Source organism: Scyliorhinus torazame, chromosome 17 (genome assembly GCF_047496885.1).
Source record: "Scyliorhinus torazame isolate Kashiwa2021f chromosome 17, sScyTor2.1, whole genome shotgun sequence".
Taxonomy (NCBI): domain Eukaryota; kingdom Metazoa; phylum Chordata; class Chondrichthyes; order Carcharhiniformes; family Scyliorhinidae; genus Scyliorhinus; species Scyliorhinus torazame.
Window position 1 is genome coordinate 76666903 of NC_092723.1, and position 27322 is coordinate 76694224.

The 27322-nt window shown below is 49.9% G+C and overlaps 1 protein-coding gene across 3 annotated transcripts in view; it reads right to left on the reverse strand.

Annotated features, from left to right (window-relative positions):
* Positions 1-27322, reverse strand: part of klhl12 (kelch-like family member 12) — a 120165-nt gene that overhangs the window by 16044 nt on the left and 76799 nt on the right. For all 3 annotated transcript variants that reach the window (XM_072480649.1, XM_072480650.1, XM_072480651.1), the window contains 3 exons: positions 6855-7050; positions 1367-1525; positions 483-581 (listed from right to left, as the gene is read on the reverse strand). In XM_072480649.1, the coding sequence (XP_072336750.1) occupies positions 483-581; positions 1367-1525; positions 6855-7050 (454 nt within the window). The remainder of the gene's footprint in view (positions 1-482; positions 582-1366; positions 1526-6854; positions 7051-27322) is intronic.

Consider the following 27322-nt stretch of genomic DNA (forward strand, 5'->3'; position numbering starts at 1 on the left):
TAAGAAGCTGAGATGTGACTTGGCAGAAGTGCACTGGTCGTTGCCCTACACTTGTGTGGCGTGAGTGTTACTTCTGATAGCATCCAGTGATAGTTCCTTGAATGCGAGCACTTGAATCAAAAGATTTTGATTTAACGGCGATCCCTCTGTTAGCCGCTGATTTTCACAGTCAAGGCACATATGAGAGAGATTCTACTACCTGTGAAACTAAAGCCACAGGACAAATCGAAGACCTTTGTGACAGAAAGAGAGACAAAACCTTGAAACTTCAGCTGAACATTCTACTAAAGTACCGACATTAACTGGGACAGAGGCACTGTGCAAAAAATGAGGATATCTTTGCAACTCAATACCCTGATCACTTATGGTACTCTAGAGGAGTGGACAGAATGAGACCTTCAAGGGACAAAACAATTTTTTAAACAGTTCCCCATTGTCAAACCAAGTATTCGAGCATAGTCCCCCTGCATATTCTTACCTACCTGAGCGTTTGGTAGCCATTGGTGTGACGTGCGTCCAGTGTCCAGTGTGTGGATCATACCTCTCCACAGAGCTCAGAATATTAATCCCATCATAGCCACCTGGGACAAAATTAAAAGGATTGCAACACCCAACAACAGGCTCAGTATCAAACTACAACCTTAAGTAAGCACAGAATCATTTGAAGACACATTGTTAAAAAGATAGAGGAAAAAGTTCTGGAAATCTAACATTTAAGATGATATAGAAGCTAAATTATTTTATAGAATAAGCAGGTGATCCCAACTATGAACAAATAACCAATAAGGGAAGAGCGTGCTATATATATGGGAGTTAGGGGAGAGATGGAGGATTTTCCCTGACTAACCTTCTTGACTTAGGACAACTTCAGTCATTGGCTCTAATAGGCCCTATAGTGTGTTAAGTTCCAAAAGACCTTTGACCAAAAAGGCTGTGGGGACCAGAGTTAACCCTGGAAATGCACAAGGAAGCGGCTAAAGGTTAGGCAACATATTACAATTATAGGAGTTAATTTGGTGCATTGGGGGGGGAGAGATGGGCTGGGGGGTTGCTGATGGGAAAGGCGGGGGACATAACTCAGCAGGGGGCAACTGGATTGCTGAGGTGCTTGGTATCAGGCTGGGCAGGCGTGGTACCATTCATTTTAATGCCCTGGGTCCAACTAAAACAAGTATTTAAAAATAGCAATCAGGGTTCCCAAAATCCTATATGCGACAGTCAGATGAAGCCCACCAACATTCAGTGTTAAGGCTACCCACGGCTGATGGTCTCAGGGAACAATTTTAATAAATATATTTAACAATGTACACCATAAAGAATCAGCCTGATTAATGCTGGGGAAGCACAGTTAAGGATGTATACCTACCAAGGCAGTAGATGACTCCATTGGCCACAACAAGACCAGCTCCCTCTCGTGCAGTCTGCATGTCACCCAGCATACTCCACTGATCAATATTTGGGTCATACCGCTCCATACTAGTATGTCGTCTGCTCCCATCAAATCCACCTGCCACATAGATCATCTCTGAAAACATGAACATAACAGATAGACAGATGCTTAGCAACAGAAGAAAGATGCACTGACATCCACTACAGAATGAAAATCACAAAACAAAGAACAAAGAAATATACAGCACAGGAACAGGCCCTTCGGCCCTCCAAGCCCGTGCCGACCATGCTGCCCGACTAAACTACAATCTTCTACACTTCCTGGGTCCGTATCCCTCTATTCCCATCCTATTCATGTATTTGTCAGGATGCCCCTTAAATGTCACTATCGTCCCTGCTTCCACCACCTCCTCCAGTAGCGAGTTCCAGGCACCCACTACCCTCTGCGTAAAAAACTTGCCTCGTACATCTACTCTAAACCTTGCCCCTCTCACCTTAAACCTATGCCCCCTAGTAATTGACCCCTCTACCCTGGGGAAAAGCCTCTGACTATCCACTCTGTCTATGCCCCTCATAATTTTGTATACCTCTATCAGGTCTCCCCTCAACCTCCTTCGTTCCAGTGAGAACAAACCGAGTTTATTCAACCGCTCCTCATAGCTAATGCCCTCCATACCAGGCAACATTCTGGTAAATCTCTTCTGCACCCTTTCTAAAGCCTCCACATCCTTCTGGTAGTGTGGCGACCAGAATTGAACACTATACTCCAAGTGTGGCCTAACTAAGGTTCTATACAGCTGCAACATGACTTGCCAATTCTTATACTCAATGCCCCGGCCAATGAAGGCAAGCATGCCGTATGCCTTCTTGACTACCTTCTCCACCTGTGTTGCCCCTTTCAATGACCTGTGGACCTGTACTCCTAGATCTCTTTGACTTTCAATACTCTTGAGCGTTCTACCATTCACTGTATATTCCCTACCTGCATTAGACCTTCCAAAATGCATGACCTCACATTTGTCCGGATTAAACTCCATCTGCCATCGCTCCGCCCAAGTCTCCAAACAATCTAAATCCTGCTGTATCCTCCGACAGTCCTCATCGCTATCCGCAATTCCACCAACCTTTGTGTCGTCTGCAAACATACTAATCAGACCAGTTACATTTTCCTCCAAATCATTTATATATACTACAAAGAGCAAAGGTCCCAGCACTGATCCCTGTGGAACACCACTGGTCACAGCCCTCCAATCAGAAAAGCATCCTTCCTTTGCTACTCTCTGCCTTCTATGGCCTAGACAGTTCTGTATCCACCTTGCCAGCTCACCCCTGATCCCGTGTGACTTCACCTTTTGTACTAGTCTACCATGACGGACCTTGTCAAAGGCCTTACTGAAGTCCATATAGACAACACCCACTGCCCTACCTGCATCAATCATCTTAGTGACCTCCTCGAAAAACTCTATCAAGTTAGTGAGACACGACCTCCCCTTCACAAAACCGTGCTGCCTCTCACTAATGCGTCCATTTGCTTCCAAATGGGAGTAGATCCTGTCTTGAAGAATTCTCTCCAGTAATTTCCCTACCACTGAAGTAAGGCTCACCGGCCTGTAGTTCCCGGGATTATCCTTGCTACCCTTCTTAAACAGAGGAACAACATTGGCTATTCTCCAGTCCTCCGGGACATCCCCTGAAGACAGCGAGGATCCAAAGATTTCTGTCAAGGCCTCAGCAATTTCCTCTCCAGCCTCCTTCAGTATTCTGGGGTAGATCCCATCAGGCCCTGGGGACTTATCTACCTTAATATTTTTTAAGACACCCAACACCTCTTCTTTTTGGATCTCAATGTGACCCAGGCTATCTACACACCCTTCTCCAGGCTCAACATCCACCAATTCCTTCCCTTTGGTGAATACTGATGCAAAGTATTCATTTAGTACCTCGCCCATTTCCTCTGGCTCCACACATAGATTCCCTTGCCTATCCTACAGTGGGCCAACCCTTTCCCTGGCTACCCTTTTGCTTTTTATGTACGTGTAAAAAGCCTTGGGATTTTCCTTAACCCTATTTGCCAATGACTTTTCATGACCCCTTCTAGCCCTCCTGACTCCTTGCTTAAGTTCCTTCCTACTTTCCTTATATTCCACGCAGGCTTCGTCTGTTCCCAGCCTTTTAGCCCTGACAAATGCCTCCTTTTTCTTTTTGACGAGGCCTACAATATCTCTCGTCATCCAAGGTTCCCGAAAATTGCCGTATTTATCCTTCTTCCTCACAGGAACATGCCGGTCCTGAATTCCTTTCAACTGCCACTTGAAAGCCTCCCACATGTCAGATGTTGATTTGCCCTCAAACATCCGCCCCCAATCTATGTTCTTCAGTTCCCGCCTAATATTGTTATAATTAGCCTTCCCCCAATTTAGCACATTCATCCTAGGACCACTCTTATCCTTGTCCACCAGTACTTTAAAACTTACTGAATTGTGGTCACTGTTACCGAAATGCTCCCCTACTGAAACATCTACCACCTGGCCGGGCTCATTCCCCAATACCAGGTCCAGTACCGCCCCTTCCCTAGTTGGACTGTCTACATATTGTTTTAAGAAGCCCTCCTGGATGCTCCTTACAAACTCCGCCCCGTCTAAGCCCCTGGCACTAAGTGAGTCCCAGTCAATATTGGGGAAGTTGAAGTCTCCCATCACCACAACCCTGTTGTTTTTACCAATTTCCAAAATCTGTCTACCTATCTGCTCCTCTATCTCCCGCTGGCTGTTGGGAGGCCTGTAGTAAACCCCCAACATTGTGACTGCACCCTTCTTATTCCTGATCTCTACCCATATAGCCTCATTGCCCTCTGAGGTGTCCTCTCGCAGTGCAGCTGTGATATTCTCCCGAACCAGTAGCGCAACTCCGCCTCCCCTTTTACATCCCCCTCTATCCCGTCTGAAACATCTAAATCCTGGAACGTTTAGCTGCCAATCCTGCCCTTCCCTCAACCAGGTCTCTGTAATGGCAACAACATCATAGTTCCAAGTACTAATCCAAGCTCTAAGTTCATCTGCCTTACCCGTAATACTTCTTGCATTAAAACATACGCACTTCAGGCCACCAGACCCGCTGTGTTCAGCAACTTCTCCCTGTCTGCTCTGCCTCAGAGCCACACTGTCCCTATTCCCTAGTTCTCCCTCAATGCTCTCACCTTCTGACCTATTGCTCCCGTGCCCACCCCCCTGCCAACACTTAATCTTCCAGGTGGGAAAGAGGGAGGGTGGGGGCAAAGACAAAAGGGAAAATGGAGGTGGGAAGAGAGAGAGAGAGCAAGAGAGATCAAGAGCGAGAGGATGTGTGTAAGGGAAAGATGCAAGAGAGATTGGGGGAAGGTAAGAGCAAAGGAGTGCAGCGAGAGAGAGAGATAGCTGGGGGGCAGGGTGAGGATGCTGTCTGAGAAGGGGAATTTAAGAATGGATAGGCTCAAATAGAGGAGACTGATGGGAGAGCTAATTGAGGCGTACCATGTTACGAGGGGCCTAGGTAGAGTGGACAGGATGCACCTATTTACAGCAAACAGAGAAGTCCATAACCAGGGTCATTGATTTAAAGTAATAGGGAGAAAGAGGAGAGGAAAATTGGACTAATTGTCATAAAATGTCAGAGGTCTGGAACTCTGCCTGAAAGGGTGATTGGGGCAGTAGCTCTCAAAGCATTTAAAAAAACACTCAAGGAGATAAATCTAGTGTCCAAGAACTGATAGGCAGGAGAGCTCATTTTCAGCCATATGGATATGGACATAGAATTATCAAATTCCTACAGTGGAGGCCATTCAGCCCATCAAGTCTGCATAGGGAGAGAAAGAAGGAGATAGAGGAGGAGAGAGAGAGAGAAAGAGGAAGTGAGAGAGAGAAGTGAGAGAGAGGAGGGAGCGAAAGCACAAAGGAGGATGAGAGAGAGGGCATGGAAAGCTACTGCCAGCCACCAATGCTTTATAAAGCTGGTCAGGTACATTTGTCACCAATGCTAACATGGCACTTACACTGCAAGTACAGATTTGAGAAATGGATCATGCATCAGTAGGTGGGAGGGCGGGCGGTGCGATGGAATTCAGAAAGTGATTCATGAAAGCACAGAGTCAGATGATGAGATATTTTTATTCTTTCTTGAGATGTGGGCCATAAGACATAGAGTAAGCCTTTTGACCTATCGAGTCTGTCACGCCATTCAATGAGAATGGGCATCACTGTCTGGACCAGCATATGCTGCCCATCCCTAATTGCCCTTGAACTAAGGGGCTGCCAGGCCATTTCATGGGGCAGTTAAGAGTCAACCACATTGCTGTGGGTCTGGAGTCACATGCAGGTCAGACCAGCTAAGGATGACAGATTTCCTTCCCTAAAGGACATTTGTGAACCTGATAGGCTTTGATGACAATTGATGATTTCATGGTCACCATTACTGACACTTGTTTTCAATTCCAGATTTGATTAATTTGTTTCAAATTCCTCTTCCCAGAGCATTAGCCTGGACCTCCAGTGAAGTTACTGCTGCATCTCTATGACACTGCCTCAATAGCAGTCTCTTAACTATTCTTATGGTGCTTTGGGAAGGCATGTAACTCGGTTTTGCCAGGACAGGAGTGAGCATATTCCCTACTCACCAGCCATTTGAAGAGAACAATGGCTCAGTGATCTTTTGTAATAAAGATATGGGAAGAATCTGAGCCAATAGGCCTTGAAATATCTCTTAGATGAATTGGGATAACCTGTTCACAAGATCAGTGCCCTCAGGTTTACTCCTGTCATCCATTATAAGGTGGTATGCAGTCAATATCTACATGAATTAGCACTTGGTGTCAGGCAGCACAGTGGTTAGCACTGTTGCTTCACAGCACCAGGGACCTGGGCTCGATTCCCGGGTTGGGTCACTGTCCGTGCGGAGTCTGCATGTTCTCCCCAAGTCTACGTGGGTTTCCTCCGGGTGCTCTGGTTTCCTCCAAGTCCCGAAAGGCGTGCTTGTTAGGCGAATTGGATATTCTGAATTCTCACTCTGTGTACCCGAACAGGCGCCAGAGTGTGGCGACTAGGGGATTTGCACAGTAACTTCATTGCAGTGTTAATGTAAGCTTACTTGTGACATGAATAAAGATTATTATTATTAGCTCATCAGAGCTGATCTCCAAGATGTGATTTATTTTCCATTTCTCACTCTTTTTTTTATCAAATCTCAGTTCTCCCATTGATTATTCCAAATGGTGAAGCCTAATTTCTATGTAGCGCAAGTGAGGAATTGTTCCCATTACAAACCTCTGACCTTTCAGTGAACCCTATTCCCATCCCTTCCCCACATGGTGCACTCAACATACTGCATAAACCTTCCATCTAGCCACCTTGTACCTACATTCTGTGGTCCTTTTAATCGAGGTTGAAGTTATTCTTAAACACTGTTTCCAGGCCAACATTGAAGCTAATGCTCACCTCCGAGTGTCGTAGCTCCAGCCAGGCCTCGACGCACATTCATCGGGGCCACCGAATACCAGACGCCATCTTCATCGGATGTGTAGTCCAGGCATTCTACTGAGCTGAGTCTGGAGCGGCCATCATATCCTCCAATCACGTAAATCCGATCATTCAGTGACACGGTGGCTACATACCTACGCTTCCGGGTAATGCTCTGTGGAAAAAGGAGCGGACGGGGTAAAGCAGGAGCTGAAAACACTGCAAACAGACAGGTCAGTCTGACATTTCCATCACTTCCTCTTCTTCAGAACAAGTTCAAAAGGCTGAGTGTCTGTTCCTTCCCCAGATGCGGCCTGACTTGCTCCCCAGCACTTCTCAGATTTGTTTCAGATTTCAACATTTCTCTCTTGATTGTGTTGTTGGGGGAGAACAATCATTAAAAAAGATCACCTGTTTAAGCTTTTGTGTGCACATCAAAGGCAGACTGTCAATGCCAGCATTAAGTGAGCCCAAGTTGGGAATAGCATGGCCAGATAAGAAGCAAAGCCGAGCTCTACTCTGTCTCAAGCCCAAAATGCCACGAGTGAGATATTACTTCCTGGGAAATTGCAAAGTCTCACCAAATTAGACAAATAGTTGTGTTGTAGGTGCCCCAAGACTGGATTGTGACTTGAAAGAAAGAAGGGAGGAAGTTGCATTTATACAGTATACGTCACCACCTCAGAACATGCTGTAGTGCTTTGCATCCAATTAAGTACTTTTTGAAATGTGATCATTATTGTAATGTACGGAACTGCAGCAACCAATCTGTGCGAAGTAAAGTCCCAATGTAACGTGACAATGATCACATCATCTGTTTGACTGACACACACATATGAACAGATGAATTAGGAGCAGGATTAGACCCCTTGGCCCTGCTCCGCCATTCAATAGGATCATGGATGATCTGACTGTAACTTCAACACCACATTCCTGCTGACCCCGATAACCTTTCACCCCCTTGTTAATCAAGAATCTATCCAGCTCCGCATTAAAAATATCAAAGACTGACTTCCGGTGGCGGCTATGAAGGAGTAAGTCGGACTTCCGGGTGCGGCTATGCAGAGCTAAGTCGCATGTTCGGCAGCTCTCGCTTGGAACAGACTTTTGGGCTCTTTACAGGGCCCCCAACGGAATTTTTTTAACATTTCCCGGTGTGGGAAGAAGACTGCAACATTCCCCCGACAGTGTCCCCTAGGAATGGTATGTCTCTTGGTTACCTGACCCGGCAGAAACAGTAAAAGATTTGGCTGGAGCTGCAGGAAACACAAAAGCCTCTTCCAGCATGCAGGCGGGGGAAGGGCAAGCTTAAAGGCTTCAAGCTAATTTGAGGGCCTTTATTAAAGGTGAATTCTAGCAGCAGAGGGAACAACTGTGAAAAGATCTACCAAGGCCATTGAAGAAGCGGGGACGAGGCTTCCGGTGGCGGCCATGGAGGTGTAGGTCGCGCAGTCAGCATCTCCCGTCTGGAATGGACTCTCAGACCTTTTTCAGGAGTTTCCACAGGCTTTTTGGGGCAGATTGGTGAAGCGAACACTGCCAGAAGGATTCCCTCTCGAGATTTCCGGTTGCGGCTATGCGGAGCTAGGTCGCACATTCGGCAACTCCCGCAAAAACAGACTTTGGGCTCTTTTCAGGGCCCCCAAGGGAACTTTTTCGACGTTTCCCGGTGTGGGAAGGAGTTAATAGCAGCTCCCCGTCAGTATATGGCTTTAACTAGGAGCGGGGCGACAATAAATGTGGTGGTGGACCCGAAAAAGGGAGGGAAGGAAAAAATGGCGGCGGGCGGAGACCAGGCAGAGTGGAGGCAGTGGGCGGAGGAGCAACAGGAGGGTATCCAGCGCTGCCTCAGAGAGATTAAAACGGACGCTAGAGCTGATGAAGGCTTCTATTGATAAGCTGCTGGAGACACAGACGGCCCAGGGGGTGGCGATCCGAGAGGCTCGACAAAAGATCTCTGACAATGAGGACGAGATCTTAGGCCTGGCGGTAAAGGTGGAGGCGCACGAGGCGCTCCACAAGAAATGGCAGGAGCGGTTCGAGGAGATGGAGAATCGGTCGAGGCGGAAGAATCTGCGGATTCTGGGCCTCCCGGAGGGGCTGGAGGGGCCGGATGTGGGGGCCTATGTGGGCACCATGTTGAACTCGCTAATGGGAGCGGGGTCCTTCCAGGGGCCCCTGGAGCTGGAAGGGGCCCATAGAGTGTTAGCGAGGAGGCCCAAGGCTATCGAGCCTCCGCGGGCGGTGCTGGTGCGGTTCCATCGGTTCGTCGATCGGGAGTGTGTGCTCAGGTGGGCCAAGAAGGAGAGGAGCAGCAGGTGGGAGAACGCAGAGGTTCGAATATACCAGGACTGGAGTGCGGAGGTGGCAAAGAGGAGGGCCGGGTACAATCGAGTGAAGGCGGTGCTGCACAGGAAGGGGGTGAAGTTTGGCATGTTGCAGCCGGCGCGACTGTGGGTTACCTACAAGGACCGGCACCATTATTTTGAGTCTCCGGAGGAGGCATGGGCCTTTGTTCAGGCCGAGAAGCTGGACACAGACTGAGGGTCGGGATGGGCGGACTGCGGTGAATATGTTATGCCTATTTTTTGTTGGGGGGGGCCTTTGCATTGTTTTGGGTTTCTTTTTCTCTGTGTTTTTCTCTTTCAGGTTGGGGAGGGTGGTTGGGGCGGGTTGGGCACTGTTTTGGTTGGTGGCGGGGCCTGGTAGGAGCACGGGCTTTTTTCCCGCGCCGAAGACTGGTGGGGGGGCGGGGCAGGGGCGGGGAAATGAGGATTGTTTCCCGCGCATAGAATGGTGGGGGGAGGGGGAGAGCCTGTGGATGGGGAGCGGGATAGGAGGGTGTGCCTCACAATGGGAGAAGTCGAAGGGGATGCGGGAGTGGCCGGGTCAGCAGGAGTCAGCTGACTTGCGGAAGTGCAATGGGGGGAGTAAACCAGCATTGTGGCAGATAATGGTGGTAGGTACATAATGGTAAGTGGTGAGTTGGGAGAGAGGGTGGTACTGGTCAATGTGTATGCTCTGAACTGGGACGATGCAGGTTTTATGCAGCGTATGTTGGGTCGGATCCCAGACTTGGAAGTGGGGGGCCTGATAATGGGGGGAGACTTTAACACGGTGTTGGATCCGGCACTGGATCGCTCCAGGTCTAGGACGGGTAGGAAGCCGGCGGCGGCTGGAGTGCTGAGGGGATTTATGGACCAAATGGGAGGGGTGGACCCTTGGAGATTTGCAAGGCCGGGGGCAAGAGAATTTTCATTCTTCTCACATGTCCATAAGGCTTATTCTCGAATCGACTTTTTCATTTTGAGTAGGGCGCTGATAGCAAGAGTAGAGGATACCGAGTATTCGGCAATAGCCATTTCGGACCACGCCCCGCATTGGGTGGACTTGGAGATGGGGGAGGAGAGGGACCAGCGCCCGCTGTGGCGCTTGGAGGTGGGGCTGTTGGCGGACGAGGAGGTGAGCGAGCGGGTCCGAGGAAGTATAGAGGTACTTGGAGATTAATGACAACGGGGAGGTCCGAGTGGGGATGGTATGGGAGGCATTGAAGGCGGTGGTGAGGGGAGAGCTGATCTCCATTAGGGCCCACAAGGAGCAGAGGGAGCGGGGTGAGAGGGAGAGGCTGGTGGGGGAGATGGTGAGGGTAGACAGGAGGTATGCGGAAGAGCCTGAGGAAGGACTGTTGAGGAAAAGGCGCAGCCTCCAGGCCGCATTTGACCTGGTGACCACCAGGAAGGCGGAGGTGCAGTGGAGGAAGACCCAGGGGACGGTCTACGAGTATGGGGAAAAGGCAAGCCGGATGATGGCGCATCAGCTTCGGAAGCGGGACGCAGCTAGGGAGATCGGGGGAGTTAAGGACAGGGAGGGGGCGTGATGCTGAGTGGGGTTGGCATCAAAGGGGTCTTCAGGGACTTCTGTGAGGAACTGTACCGATCCGAGCCCCCAAGAGAGGAAGGAGGGATGGGCCGTTTCCTGGACCAATTGAGGTTTCCAAAGGTGGAAGAGGGACTGGTGGCGGGACTGGGGGCCCCGATTGGGCTGGAGGAGCTGATCAAAGGGATAGGAAGCATGCAGGCGGGGAAGGCACCGGGGCCGGACGGTTTCCCGGTCGAGTTCTATAAAAAATATATGGACCTGTTGGGCCCGCTGTTAGTTAGGACCTTTAATGAGGCAAGGGAGGGGGGGGCTTTGCCCCCGACGATGTCCCGGGCACTGATCTCCTTGATCCTGAAACGGGACAAGGATCCCCTGCAACGTGGGTCTCACAGACCGATTTCCTTGCTAAATGTAGATGCCAAGGTGCTGGCGAAGGTCTTAGCCACGAGGATTGAGGATTGTGTGCCGCAGATCATCCATGAAGACCAGACGGGGTTTGTGAAGGGGAGACAGTTGAACGCGAATGTGCGGAGGCTTTTGAACGTTATCATGATGCCGGCGAGGGAGGGGGAGGCGGGGATAGTGGTGGCGATGGACGCTGAGAAAGCCTTCGATAGGGTAGAGTGGGGGTACCTGTGGAAGGTGCTGAAGAGGTTCAGGTTTGGGGAGGGGTTTGTCAGGTGGGTTAGGCTGTTTTATGAGGTCCCGATGGCGAGTGTGGCCACAAATAGGAGGAGGTCCGAGTACTTTTGGTTGCACCGAGGGATGAGACAGGGGTGTCCCCTAACCCCCTGCTCTTCGCACTGGCGATTGAACCCCAGGCTATGGCACTGAGAGAGTCGACGAACTGGAGGGGGTTGGTGCGGGGTGGGGAGGAGCATAGGGTGTCGCTTTATGCGGACGACCTGCTGCTGTATGTGGCGGATCCGGTGGGAGGAATGCCAGAGATAATGAGGATCCTTAGGGAATTCGGGGATTTTTCGGGGTACAAGCTCAATATGGGGAAGAGCGAGCTGTTCGTAGTTCAGCTAGGGGACCAGGAGAGGGAGATTGGTGAGCTCCCACTAAAAAGGGCGGAGAGGAGTTTCAGATATTTGGGGGTCCAGGTGGCCAGGAGCTGTGGGGCCCTGCATAGGCTTAACTTTACAAGGCTGGTGGAGCAAATGGAGGAGGAGTTCAAAAGGTGGGACGCGTTGCCGCTGTCCTTGGCGGGTAGGGTGCAGTCAATCAAAATGACGGTGCTCCCAAGGTTTTTGTTCCTGTTCCAGTGCCTCCCCGTGTTTATCCCGAAGGCTTTTTTCAGGCAGGTTAACAGGAGTATAATGGGGTTTGTGTGGGCGCGAGGGACTCCGAGGGTGAGAAGGGTGTTCCTGGAGCGGAGTAGAGATAGGGGGGGGGGCTGGTGCTGCCCAACCTCTGTGGGTACTACTGGGCCGCCAATGCGACGATGGTGCGCAAGTGGGTGATGGAGGGGGAGGGGGCTGCATGGAAGAGGCTGGAGACGGCGTCCTGTGTGGGTACGAGTCTGGGGGCGCTGGTGGTGGTGGCGGCCCTCAAAATTTGGGAGCAGTGGTGGCGGCATAGGGGGGAAGTTGGGGCCTTGGCGTGGACCCCATTACGGGGGAACCACCGGTTCGCCCTAGGAAGAACAGGTGGAGGGTTTTCGGGGTGGCACAGGGCAGGGATACGAAAGTTGGGGGACCTGTTTGTGGACGGGAAGTTGGCGAGCTTGGGTGAGCTGGAGGAGAAGTACGGGCTCCCCCGGGGAACACCTTCAGGTACTTACAGGTAAGGGCGTTTGCCAGACGGCAGGTGGTGGAATTCCCGCGGCTACTGCCACACATAGTACAGGACAGGGTGCTCTCGGGGGGGGGGGGGGAGTGGGAGTGGGGAAGATCTTGGAAACTTACCAGGTGATGCAGGAGGAGAAGGAGGCCTCGGTGGTGGAGTTCAAAAGGTAAGTGGGAGGAGGGGTTGGGAGAGGAGATCGAAGAGGGGACGTGGGCAGATCCCCGAGGGAGGGTGAACTCTTCCTCTTCGTGCGCGAGGCTCAGCCTCATACAGTTTAAGGTGCTGCACAGGGCACACATGACCGGGACAAGGATGAGCCGGTTCTTTGGGGGTGAGGACAGGTGTGTTAGGTGCTCAGGCATACCCAGCGCTGGAGGAATTTTGGAAGGGCGTAGCGAGGACGGTGTCGAGGGTGGTAGGATCCAGGGTCAGACCGGGCTGGGGGCTCGCAATATTTGGGGTGGCAGAGGAGCTGGGAGTGCAGGAGGCGAAAGAGGCCGGAATTCTGGCGGTTGCGTCTCTGGTAGCCCGGCGAAGGATTCTCCTTCAGTGGAAGGATGCAAGGCCCCCAAGCGTGGAATCCTGGATCAACGATATGGCAGGGTTTATTAAATTGGAGTGGGTGAAATTCGCCTTGAGAGGGTCGGTACAAGGGTTATTTAGGCGGTGGCAACCGTTCTTAGACTTTCTGGCAGAACGCTAGACGTTGGTCTATGGCAGCAGCAGCAGCTAGTGGGGTGGGGGGGGCGGTTACTTTATTTTTGTTTATGTTATTTACACTGGAGGGTCTGAGGAGGTGTATACACCTGTTGTGTTAAGTCGGGGTGTTAATTTTAATTTATTATTTAGGTACAGGGGGAGGTGTTTGGGGGGTTGCTTTTTTAGATTGTGTTTTGTACTTAACCCTGTTGGGTTCTTTTTTCTTTCTCATTTTGTTATTGATATTTTATGAAAACATTTAATAAAATTTTTTTTTTTTAAATGAAGAAGTAAGTCGCACCACTCGGGTCGGACTTTTGGACCTCTCCCCCGATTTATTACCGGACTTGATTTGAAAAATTGATGACAGAGGCAATTGTGAACTGAATTCCCACATCGGTGCATGGAGAGGAGGACTAGGAGTGCTCGCAAAGGCAGAAACAGAAGGACAGAGAAGGTTTGGACTGAAGCTGCGGGAGACAGCATGGCGGAGGACCGGACCTCTGGCTTGTCAACCCAGCGGTCAACGGAGCAGCTGATGCAAGTGATCCAGGGGGGCTTCGCCAAGCAGAAGCAGGACTGCGTGGACCCGATTAAAAAGGCAATTTCGCGGCTGGAACTTAGATTGGATGCCCAAGATCAGGCGATCCAGAAAGTAGAGAAGGCGCTGGCTGACCAGGAGAAACATCAAACAGTGGTGGAGTTGGGAGGTGGGGATGCTGAGAGACCAGCATGAAAGGCTCCTGGAGAAGGTGGAGGACCCAGAGAACAGTTCCAGCCGGCAGAGCTTGAGGATCGTTGGGCTCCGGGAAGGATCCGAAGGAGCGGACGCTGGGGCATACATAGCGGCCATGTTCGAGAAGCTGCTGGGGGATGGGGCATTCCCCCGGCCCTTGGAGGGGGACAGGGCTCACAGAGCGCTTGCGAGGAAGCCGCGAATGGGAGACCCTCCCCCGCGGGCAATGGTGGTGAGATTCCACAGATATCTGGATAAGGAGCGCGTTTTACAGTGGGCCAAGCAAACACGAAGCTGCAAATGGGACAACCGTATCCTGTGGATCTATCAAGACCTGAGTGCGGAGAAGGCCAGGTGAAGAGCGGGATTTAACCAGATCAGTTCAACCCTTTTCAAGAAAAAGAAGAAGTTCGGGCTGTTGTACCCGGCCAGATTATCGATTCAAAGCAGTATACTGTGGATGTGGCTCCCGCTCGAGTCGGACTTTTGGACCTTTTCCCCCGATTTTTTACCGGACTCTGAGTCACATACGAGGAACAACATTTCTATTTTGAGTCGCCTGAGGAAGCGCTGGACTTTGCGAAAAGGAAATGACTGGTGTCGGACTGAGAACTTTGAACTTTGAATTTTGCTGTAGCGGTTATGTGTTTCAAAAAAAAGTTTCTTGTTTCTTGCTTTTTCGGACGTTATTTGGAATGCTTGCTGTATGGACCAGGGGCCAGCTGCAGAGCTGAGTGAGGTAAAGTTTGCATTTGCACTGTTGGAGGATGGAGGTGTGTTGTGTGTTTGTTCAGATGCTGGATCTTTTGCTTGGTCTTTTCTTTTGAGCTCAACTTGGTTTTTTAAAAAATCTCTGTCGGACAATTGTGTGGAATTGTTTTTCATTTGAATATGTATGTATGAGCGTGGGGGGGGGGGGGGGGGGGGGGGGGGGGGAATTAGGTGGGAGATTGTCTGGCGCCAGGGACAAGAGCCACCAAGCTAGCTGGGCGGGCTAGCTTACAGAAGCGTAGTGGGGGGTGGGCAGATGCTAGGCTTATCAAAGGGGTTGATTTATTTTGTGCTGTTACTGGGGATGGGGGGGGGGGGGTTGGAATGTTCTGCTGACGAAGGAGGGACTTTTGCTGAAGGACAGAGAGGAGGTCGGGGGCATAGGCTGTCTGGGGGCAGGTGGTGGAGGCGTGGGGCGCGGGCTGGCAACTGGCCCAAGAGAGGGGATGGCTGATCGGCGAAGGGGGGGGGGGGGGGGGGGGCGATGAGCCCCCCAACTAGAATGATCACCTGGAATGTAAGAGGGCTCAATGGGTTGGTCAAGAGGGCACGCGTGTTTGCGCATTTGAGAAGACTGAAGGCGGACGTAGTAATGCTGCAGGAGACGCACCTTAGAGTAGCTGACCAGATTAGGTTAAGGAAAGATTGGGTCGGACAGGTTTTTCACTCGGGACTGGACTCAAAGACCAGAAGGGTCACGATCCTGATCAACAAGCGAGTGGTGTTTGAGGCGGGAAGAATAGTTTCAGATGGGGGAGGCCGGTACATTATGGTCAGTGGGAAATTGGAGGGGGTGCAGGTGGTACTAGTAAACGTATACGCGCCAAACTGGGACGATGTGGAGTTTATAAAGAGGATGCTGGGGAAGATACCGGACCTGGTTTGCATAAGCTGGTCATGGGAGGGGACTTCAATACAGTTATTAACCCTGGTTTAGATCGGTGAAGCTCGAAAACGGGCAGGGTGCTAAAAGGGTTCATGGAGCAGATGGGGGGAATGGACGCATGGAGATTTGGGCAGCCAAGAGTAAAGGAGTTCTCCTTCTACTCACACATGTATAAAGTGTACTCCCGGATTGACTTCTTTATTCTGAGCAGGGCTCTACTGACGGGGGTGGTGGACACGAGGTACTCGGCGATCACAATCTCAGACCATGCCCCACATTGGGTTGACCTACAGGTTAGTAAAGACAGTAACCAGCGCCCGCACCGGAGGTTAGACGTGGGGCTTTTAGCGGACGAGGAGGTGTGCGGGCGGTTGAGGAAATGTATTCAGAATTACCTGGAGGTCAGTGACACGGGGGATATTTCTGCAGCAGTGGTCTGGGAGGCATTGAAGGCGGTGGTTAGAGGGGAGCTGATCTCGATACGGGCCCACAGAGAGAAGGTAGACAGGACAGAGACGGACCGACTGGTAAAGGCGACACTACAGGTCAACAGGAGGTATGCGGAGATTCCAGAGGCAGGGCTTCTAAGGGAACGGCGGAGGCTACAGGCGGAGTTCGGCTTGTTAACCACAGGGAGGGCGGTGGAGCAGCTGAGAAAGGCGAGGGGGGTGCTTTATGAGCATGGCGAGAAGGCCAGCAGAATGCTTGCACAGCAGCTTAGAAAGAGGGAGGCAGCCAGGGAGATAGGGAAAGTAAAGGATGGAGACGGGTACCTGGTGGGAGACTCAGCAGGGGTGAATAAGGCGTTTAAGGATTTTAATAGTAGGCTGTATGGGTCGGTGCCCCCACCGGGGCCAGAAGGGATGAGGCACTTCCTAGGGGGGCTGAATTTCCCAAAGGTGGACGGGGAGCTGGTAGAAGGGCTGGGGGCCCCGATCGGGATCGAAGAGATAGCGGAGGGTCTGAAGACAATGCAGTCGGATAAAGCCCCGGGGCTGGACGGGTACCCAGCGGAGTTCTATAAAAGGTTTGCTGGGATATTGGGGCCGCTGTTGATGAGGACATTCAATGAGGCAAGGGAGCGTGGGGTGCTTCCCCCGACGATGTCACAGGCCACGATTTCGCTGATTCTGAAGTGGGATAAGGATCCGGAGCTGTGTGGGTCCTACAGGCCGATATCCCGATTGAATGTGAACGCCAAACTGCTGGCCAAAATTTTGTCCTCTAGGATTGAAGACGGTGTTCCGGACGTGATTGGGGAGGACCAGACGGGGTTCGTTAAGGGAAGGCAGTTGTTGTCCAATGTAAGAAGGTTGCTAAATACGATCATGATGCCCCCAGAAGGAAGGGAGGTGAAGGTAGTGGTCGCAATGGACGCAGAGAAGGCTTTTCATTGAGTAGAATGGGAATATCTGTGGGAGGCACTGGGACGGTTCGGATTTGGACGCGGTTTTATTGACTGGGTCAGGCATTGGAGGAAGCATGTGGGAGCGGAGGGAGCATCAGTCTCGTCCCCAATCTGCAATAACCACCGGTTTGCCCTGGGAAGGATGGACGGGGGGTTTCGGAGATGGTAGAGGACAGGAATTGAGAGGATGAGGATATGTTTAGAGTAGGGAGCTTTTCTAGCTTGAGGGAGCTGGAGGAGAAATTTGGATTGGCGAGGGGAAACACATTCAGGTACTTGCAGGTGCGGGACTTCCTACGTAGACAGGTCTCAGCCTTCCCGCTCCTACCATCAAGGGGGATTCAGGATAGGGTAGTTTCCAGAGTGGGGGTGGGAGAAGGGAAGGTCTCCGACATCTATAAGGAGCTCATGGGGTCAGAGGACACGCAGACTGAGGAGCTGAAGCGCAAGTGGGAAGAGGAGTTTGGAGGAGAGATAGAGGATGGTCACTGGGCGGATGCGTTGAGTAGAGTCAATGCATCCACAACATGCGCCAGGCTCAGCCTGATACAGTTCAAGGTCGTTCACCGGGCTCACATGACAGTGGCCCGGATGAGCAGGTTCTTTGGCGTAGAAGACAGGTGTGCAAGATGTGCGGGGAGGCGATCCATGTCCACATGTTTTGGACATTCCCAAAGTTCAGGGGATTCTGGCAGGGGTTTGCAGACGTCATGTCCACGGAGTTAAAATCAAGGGTGGCACCGAGTCCTCAGGTGGCGATTTTCAGGGTGTCGGAACATCCGGGAATCCAGGAGGGGAAAGAGGCAAAAGTTCTGGCCATTGCTTCCCTGGTAGCCCGGAGAGGGATATCATTAGCTTGGAGGGACTCAAAGCCCCCGAAGTTGGAGACCTGGCTATCGGACATGGCTAGCTTTCTCTGTCCGGAGAAAATCAAGTTCGCCTTGAGAGGGTCACTGTTAGGGTTCGCCTGAAGGTGGCAACCGTTCGCCGACTTCTTTCCAGAAAATCAATCGTCAGCAGAAGGGTTAGTTTAGTTTAGAGTAGGGGGTTAATAAAGGTGGGACCTGCAAGAGAGGAAGCAGGCTTTTTGCACTATGTTTATAGACTTATGTATATTGTTTATTTTGTCGTTGTTGTAAAACTAAAAATACCTCAATAAAATGTTTATTAAAAAAAAAATCAAAGACTCTGGGGTGAATTGTCCGCTGGCAAGATTCCCCGTTCCGCCGGCACGCACGCCGGCCCGTGGGTTTCCTGATGGCGTGGCGTGACTACAATGAGAAATCTCATTGGCCAGCGGCTGAACGGAGAATCCCGCTGCCACGTCTTTATGCCGCTTGAGAAAGACGCGACTAGGGAGGTGAAGAATGCACCCCTCTACTTCCACTGTCCTTTGAGGAACAGAGTTCCAGAGACTCACGACCCTCTGAGAGAAAAATATTCTCCTCATCTCCATTTTAAATGAGCGACCTCTTATTTTTAAACGGTGACCCCCTAGTTCTAGATTCTCCCATATGAGGAAACATCCTTTCCACATTCACCCTGTCACGGCTCCTTCTTATTCTTCTAAACATATGCCTAGGCTGTCCAATCTTTCCTCATAAAACAATCCGCCCATTCCTGGAATTACTCTAGTAAACCTCTGAATTGCTTCTAACACATTTACATCTTTCCTTAAATAAGGAGACCAGTACTGTACACAATACTCCAGATGTGGTCTCACCAATGTCCTGTACAACTGAAGCATAACCTTCCTCCTTTTGTGATCAATTCCCTTCACAATAACATTCTATCAGCTTTCCTAATTACTTGCTGTACCTGTATACCAGCCTTTTGTGATTCATGCACTCGGACACCCAGATCCCTCTGTACCTCAGAGCTCTGCAAACTTTCATTGTTTATATAATAAGCTTTTTATTCTTCCTGCCAAAATGCTCACATTTTCCCACATTATACTCCAATTACCTAGGGCGTCATTCTCCGACCCCCCGCCGGGTCGGAGAATGGCCGTTGGCCGCCGTGAATCCCGCCCCCGCCCCCGCCGAAGTCTCCGCTCCCGGAGATTGGGCGGGGGCGGGAATCCGGCCGCGCCGGTTGGCGGGACCCCCCGCTGGATTCTCCGGCCCGGATGGGCCGAAGTCCCGCCCAGGAATTGCCTGTCCCGCCGACGTAAATTAAACCTGGTATTTACCGGCGGGACCAGGCGGCGTGGGCGGGCTCCAGGGTACGGGGGGGGCGCGGGGCGATCTGACCCCGGGGGGTGCCCCCACGGTGGCCTGGCCCGCGATCGGGGCCCACCGATCCGCGGGCGGGCCTGTGCCGTGGGGGCACTCTTTCCCTTCCGCCTCCGCCACGGCCTCCACCATGGCGGAGGCGGAAGAGACTCTCCCCACTGCGCATGCGCGGGAAACTGACAGCGGCCGCTGACGCTCCCGCGCATGCGCTGGGAAACTGACAGCGGCCGCGGACGCTCCCGCGTATGCGCCGCATTTCCGAGCCAGCTGGCGGGGAAACAAACGCCATTTCCGCCAGCTGGCGGGGCGGAACTCCCTCCGGCGTCGGCCTAGCCCCTCAATGTTGGGGCTAGGCCGCCAAAGATGCGGAGCCTTCCGCACCTTTGGGCCGGCGCGATGCCCGTCTGATTGGCGCCGGCTTTGGCGCCAGTCGGCGGGCATCCCGCCGTTGGGGGAGAATTTCGTCCCAGGTCTTTGCCCACTCATGTGACTTATGTCCCTTTGTAGCCTCCTTATGGGCAGCACAAGTGGAGAGCACTGGGCTTCACAACGCCAGGGTCCCAGGTTCGATTCCCCACTGGGTCACTGAATGTGCGGAGTTTGCACGTTCTCCCCGTGTCTGCGTGGGATTCCCCCGGGTGCTCCGGTTTCCTCCCACAGTCCAAAGACGTGAAGGTTAGGTGGATTGGCCATGATAAATTGCTCTTAGTGACCAAAAAGGTTAGGAGGAGTTATTGGGTTGCTGGGGTAGGGTGGAGGTGAGGGCTTGAGTGGGTCGGTGCAGACTTGATGTGCCGGGTGGCCTCCTTCTGCACTGTATGTTCTATGTCCTCTTCATAACTTACTCTCCTACCTGTCTTTGTGCTGTTAGAAAATTTAGCAACCAAATTTAGCAACCAAACCTTCAGTCCCTTTATCCAAGTCATTTGTATAAATTGTAAAAAGTTGAAGTCCCAGCACTGATCCCTCTGGCACCACTCGTCACATTCTGCCAACCAGAAAAAGACCCGTTATACCAACTGTTTCCTGTTAGCTAGCCAGTCTTCATCCATGCCAATATATTACTCCCTGCTCCATGAGTTTTTAATTTCCACATTAATTTTTGATGTGGCACTTTATCAAATGCCTTCTGGAAAGTACAGCACATCTACTGGTTCCTCTTTATGCACAACACATTTGACTCCTTCAATGAACTCCAATAAATTGATTAAACATGTTTTTCCTTTCACAAAATCATGTATGTTGACTGCCTGATTGCCTTGGAATTTTCTAAGTGCCCTGCTGTGATACATTTAATAATGGGTTGACATTTTTTCTATGACATTTTTTCTTATATTAACCTAACTGCCAGTAGTTTCCTGATTCCTCCCTCCCTTCCTTTTTGAATAAACAGTTATATTTGGTACTTTTCAATCTAATGGCTCTTCCCAAAATCAAAGGAAATTTGAAAAATTAAAACAACTCCATCAACTATCTCACGAGCCATTTCTTTCATTATCCTAGGATAAATTCCATCCAGAACTGGGGATTTGTCAGCCTGCACACCCAATAATTTGCTCAATGCCATTTTCCTGGCAATTCTAATTTTCGGAGTTCCTCCCTCCCTTCTGTTTCCTGATTTTCAGCTGATTCTGAGATAGACATAGAACATACAGTGCAGAAGGGGGCCATTCGGCCCATCGGGTCTGCACCAATCCACTTAAGTCCTCACTTCCACCCTATCCCCGTAACCCAATAACCCCTCTTAACCTTTATGGACACTAAGGGCAATTTAGCATGGCCAATCCACCTAACCTGCACGTCTTTGGACTGTGGGAGGAAACCAGAGCACCCGGAGGAAACCCACGCAGACACGAGGAGAACGTGCAGACTCCACACAGACAGTGACCCAGCGGGGAATCAAACCTGAGACCCTGGCATTATGAAGACACTGTGCTACGGTGCTGCCCTTGTACCCTCTATAATAAAGCCCGATGCAAAATACCTCTTCAATTCATCAGCTATCTCCTTACTTTCCATTGTTAATTCCCAGACTCATTTTCTACAGGACCAATGCTCACGTTGTTAACTCTTTTCTTATTTAAATATCTATAGCAGGGGTTCTCAAACAGTGGTCCTCTCTAAGGGCTTCCAGGGGCGCCGCGGAGCTGGCAGCTGCCATGTGACAGATTCGAAGGAACATCCGACCAATTTCAAGAATAATTTCAGCAATGAAATAGGCCTATTAGAACAAGGCCTCCTCTTGGGAGTCTTGAATGTTGACAAACTGACTAAGTCTATTTGCCTCCACTGATCTGAGGGGCTCTGTTAATTTTTGCTCATTTGATTTATTCCATCTTGCTGTTGCTGAGCCCAGGGCCAACAGCAAGGATTGATCCTTAGGTGGGAGCCAGCGGCAAAAGAAGTGGCAGAAAGGACAACAGCGTGTCCTACTGGAGATGGCGGACCTGGGGGACTTCAGCAGTGAAGTATGTGAGGGGGAGAGGGGTGAGTGTGTGTAAGGGAGGGGGTATGTGTGTGTGTTCGAGGGGGATGATGAGTGTGTGTGTGAGGGAGAGGGGCTGAGTGTATTTGTGTGTGAGGGAGAGGGGCTGAGTGTATTTGTGTGAGGAAGAGGGGGTGAGTGTATGTGTGTGAACGAGAAGGAGGTGAGTGTGAGGGAGAGAGAGGGGAGTGTGTGTGAGAGAGGGGAGATGAGTGTGTGTGTGGGAGGGAGAGGTGAGTGTGTGCGACGGAGAGAGAGGCGAGTGTGTATAAGGGAGATAGAGGTGAGTGTGTCCATGAGAGAGAGGGGTGAGTGTGTGAGGGAGAAAGAGGGGAGTGTGTCTGGTGAGAATCAACTTATCAGCACCTTTCCTCCCATTAAAGTTACAAAAGATAAGACGTAAGGTTTTTTAAGAAGATAACTTTTTCATTATTACCAGGTTACCCATCCCTAAAGTGGTACTACTTCCAGTGGTTAATGTTAGGGGGTCATGGGAGGGTGGTTTGGCCAGGGTTTAATGTAAGGGGCCATGTCGCTGGTGAATAGATTTCTTACCGTGTGCCTCTTCCCAATTACTAAAATACACATAGATATAGCTGGAAAATAATTCTTTACATTTGATTTCTGTGTTTGCACCTATTCCACGGCAAAAAGGGGAGTTGACATTATGAGAATGTTTGGGTTCCCTCCGATGCTCTTGGGAGGTCACTAGAGGTTCTGTGGGTAACTCTGTCCTATAGAAACTCTTACAATCTACAGTGGTTAGTACTGCTGCATCACGGCGTTGAAGACCCGGGTTTGATACCGGCTCTGGGTCACTGTCCATGTGGAGTTTGCACATTCTCCCCGTGTTTGCGTGGGTTTCACCCCCACAAAGATGTGGAGGATAGGTGGATTGGCCACGCTAAATTGCTCTTGAATTGGAAAAAAAATAATTGGGTACTCTAAATTTTTTTTTTTTTTTTTTTTTTAAAAGTCCAATCTTCTGACCTGTCTTTGCAGTTATGTGTTTTTTCTTTCAAGTTTCAACTTTTTCAGTTGACCACACATGATGGGTTCGACCCTTAGTATTTTTCTTTCTCACTGGGATGTATATATTCCATATTTAAGGGGATATTCCGGAGGAAACCCACACAGACATGGGGAGATAGTGCAAACTCCACACAGACAGTCACCTAAGGACGGAATTGAACCCAGGTCCCTGGAGCTGTGAGGCAGCACTGCTAACCACTGTGCCACCGTGCCGCTCCAAGGGTCAGCCCAAGGCTGGACAAGATCTTACTGCATTTGGACATGACCTGCTTCATTATCTGAGGAGTCGCGAATGGTGCTGAACATTGCGCAATCATCGGCAAATATTCCATTTTTGACCTTATAACGGAAGGGGGATCATTGATGAAGCAGCTGAAGATGGTTGGGCCTTGGGCACCACCCTGAGGAACTACTGCAGTGATGTCCTGGAGCTTGAATGATTGACTTCCAACCACCACAACCATTTTCCTTTATGCCAGGTATGACACCAACCAGTGGAGAATTTTCCCCGATTCCCATTGACTCGTTTTGCTAGGCTCCTTGATGCCATACTCGGTCAAATGCTGCCTTGATGTCAAGGGCAGTCACTCTCGCCTCACCTCATCTGTGCCATTCAGCTCTTTTATTCATATTTGTGGCTGTAATGAGATCAGGAGCTGAGTGACCCTGGTGGAACCCAACTGAGAGTCCGTGAGCAGGTTATTGCTGAGCAAGTGCCGCTTGATAGCACTGTTGATGACTCCTTCCATCACTGATGATGGAGAGGATAGGGCAGTAATTGGCTGGGTTGATTTTATCCTTTTTCTTGTGTACAGTTCACACCCAGGAAATTTGCCAAATAGCCGGGTCGATGCCAGTGAGCGGGTTTTTCTGCCTCACAACGCCAGAAACGTGAAATGTGATTGGGTAGAGAATTGGGCGTCTGGTCAAAAACATGGTCCACCTGCTCAAAATGGCAGCTCGATAGCGGAACTCCCTCGCATAAATTTGCATGGCGAAGGATAGTGATTGCTTCCCAATCTGCACTCCTGGCAGTAGTGCAAATCCGTTGCAATTCACCTTGGTGGGAGAACATAGTCTCCCAAATAGAGAATTTCTCCCAGTGTTGTAGCTGTACTGGAACAGCTTGGTTAGGCATGCAGCAATTTCTGGAGCTCAAGTCTTCAGTACTATTAAAAGCAAATTACTGCGGATGCTGGAATCTGAAACGAAAGAGAAAATGCAGGGAAATCTCAGTAGATCTGGCAGCATCTGTAGGGAGAGAAAATAGCTAACGTTTCGAGTCCAATGACTCTTTGTCAAAGCTTCGACAAAGAGTAATTGGACTCAAAACATTAGCTCTTTTCTCTCCCTACAGATGCTGCCAGACTGACTGAGATTTTCCAGAATTTTCTCTTTAGTACTATTGCCGGAATATTGTCAGGGCTCATAGCCTTTGTACAGGATCGTACCTTCAGCCATTTCTTGACATTATGTGGACTCGTATTGGCTGAAGACTGACATCTGCGATGCTGAGGACTTCCAGAAGAGACCACTGGATGGATCATCCACTCAGCACTTCAAACTGAAGATTGTTGCGAATGCTTGAGCCTTGTCTTTTGCACATACGTGCTCGGATCCTCCATCATTGATGATGGGGATATTTGTGGAGCCTCCTCCTCCACTGAGTTGTGTAATTGTCGACCATTCACGGCTGGATGTGGCAGGACTGCAGAACTTAGATCTGATGCGTTTGTTGCGGAATTGCTTAACCCTGTCTATTACGTGCTGCTCATGGTGTTTGGCACACAGGTAATCCTATGTTGCAGTTTCACCAGATTGACACCTCATTTGCTCCTTTTTAAGTTTAAAATATTACACCTGGACCCACTCTTCTCCCCCCTCAAACGGAATGTAAAATTCAATCAAATAATGATCGCTGCTACCTTCACTGTGAGGTTATCAATTAATCCTATCTTGTTGCACAATAATCGGTCTAGTATAGCCTGCTCTCTGGTTGATTCCAGAACGTGCTGTTCTCAGAAACTATCTGAAAAACATTCTCTGAACTCCTCATCTAAGCTACCTTTGTCCATCTTATTTTGCCAGTCTATATGTGGATTAAAATTCCCCATGATTATCGCTGTATCTTTCTGACAAGCTCCCATTATCTTTTCCTCTATACCTCATCCTTCCATGTAGTTACAATTAAGGGGGGGGATACATCACTCCCACAAGTGATTGTTTGCCTTTTTCATTTCCCATGTTAACCCAAATAATTTCCGTAAGCTACTACCCTCTGTAATGTGCTAATATCATCATTAATTAACAGAGCCACCCCTCCACCATTTCCTAACTTCCTGGACTTCCAAAATGTCACACATCCTTCAATATTCAGGTCTCAATCAATGTCATTCTGCAGTCATGTTTCTGGAACGGCTATCAGATCATACTTACTCCTTTCTATTTGCGCTATCTGTTCATCTCTTTTGTTTGTAATGTTATGTACGTTTAAGTACAGAGCCTTTAGTTCTTTCCTTTTGTTATTTTTGTAGCGCTATCTTTACCTCATGATTTACTCGTAGATTCGTATTCCATGTTTCTTCCCATCATGGTCTGTTTAGAATTTTGCATATTAGTACCTTTCTCTCTCGCCTTGTCGCTACTGTTTGGTTTACGACATGTCTCCAAATTTGACCCTTGTGCCCAATATTCAGTTTAAAACCATCTCGGCCTCCCTAGTTATTGCTAGAATACCAACACAGTTCAGGTGTAGACCATCCCAACGTTAGAGCCCCCACTTTCCCCAAGTACTGGTGCCAGTGTCCCATAAACCAAAACCCACTTCTCCAACACCAGTTTTTGAGTTACATATTCATTTCTCTAATTTTATTTGTCCTATGCCAATTTGCACATGGCTCAGGTAATTATCCAGAGATTATTACTGTTGAGATTTTGATTCTTAATTTGATGCCCAACTCCTCAGATTGACTATGCAGAACCTCATTGCTCATCATGCCTATGTCACTGGTGCCTATGTTGCTGGTATCTATATGGACCACAAGACCAGGATCCTCCCCCTCCCACTTTAAGCCTCTCTCCAGCCCTGAGCAAATGTCCTGAATCCTGGCACCGGGCAGGCAACATATCCATATGGAGTCTTACTCTTTGCCACAGATCCCCCTTATTATACTGTCCTCTACTGCCACTATGCCCCTTTTCACTCCCCCCACTTGAATGGTTTCCTGTACCACAATGCCAGCATCAGTCAGCTTATCCACCCTGCACCCCAACTCTCATCCTAACAAGCTGAAAGAACCTCAAACCTGTTGAACAATTGGAGAGGCTGACACTCCAGCCCTCTGGGTCCCCTTCCCTGCCTCAGCTCCAGTCACAAATCCTTCTGTCCTTGACCATCTTCCAAATCAGAAGCCCTATCTTAAGGGGTGTGACTAGTAGAAACTGTCTGTGTAACTCTCACCTTCCTTGAAATGCCGCAGTGCCCACATCTCATCGTACGGTTCAATTACTCTGAGCTGAAGCTCCTCAAGCCACAGACACATACTGTACACATAGAACATACAGTGCAGGAGGCCATTCGGCCCATCCAGTCTGCACCCACCCACTTAAGCCCTCACTTCCACCCTATCCCCGTAACCCAATAACCCCTCCTAACCTTTTTGGTCACTGTAGTGATCTCTATATGTGCATGTACACAAGGGATTAATGTGTAATCAGTAGCACCGCATGATCACAAGAGGGCCGGACTAACAGGGGTATAAAAGGCAGCCACATTGGGTCTCTCACTCTCTCTTGGGTGCACTGTGATCAGGGCAATAGCAGACTAGTTCAGATGGCTAGTGGAGTTACATATAGTTACCGTAGTTAGATCTTGTTAACCTTATCTCTAGTATCAAAGTTAAAGTAAGGAACTCATGCAATTATTGTTATAGATACTCAGTAAACCTTTTGTTACTACTGGACGAGTTCGAGTCTTCTTCATCAAGATTCAGAAGACCTCATCACTAACCAAGGTTTGAATAGCACATGTTACCTACCACACAGGAACAAAACAGTCACTAAGGGCAATTTATCATGGCCAATCCCCCTAACCTGCAGATCTTTGGACTGTGGGAGGAAACAGGAGCACCCGGAGGAAACCCACGCAGACACGGGGAGAATGTGCAGACTCCACACAGACAGCGACCCAGCGGGGAATCAAACCTGGGACCCTGGCGCTGTGAAGCCACAGTGCTATCCACATGTGCTACCGTGCTGCCCCATGTTGGTTACAACTGCGTACTTGTCCAGGATGTACAGCAGTCCTTTTGAAGAAACCCCTATGCTTCTTCAAAATAGTCAGCCTCATTACAGCATAGAAAGAGCTGTCCCCATTCATTCCATCAAGTCCTTGCTGGAAAATTCTAGCATTTCTGGTACTTAAAATCACACCTCAACAGAGACCAGGGCCTTTCATTCAGTGCTTTAAACCAGTCAGCAACCCTACCAGATAAGTACCACAGGGTCTTTTACAGACACCTGAGAAA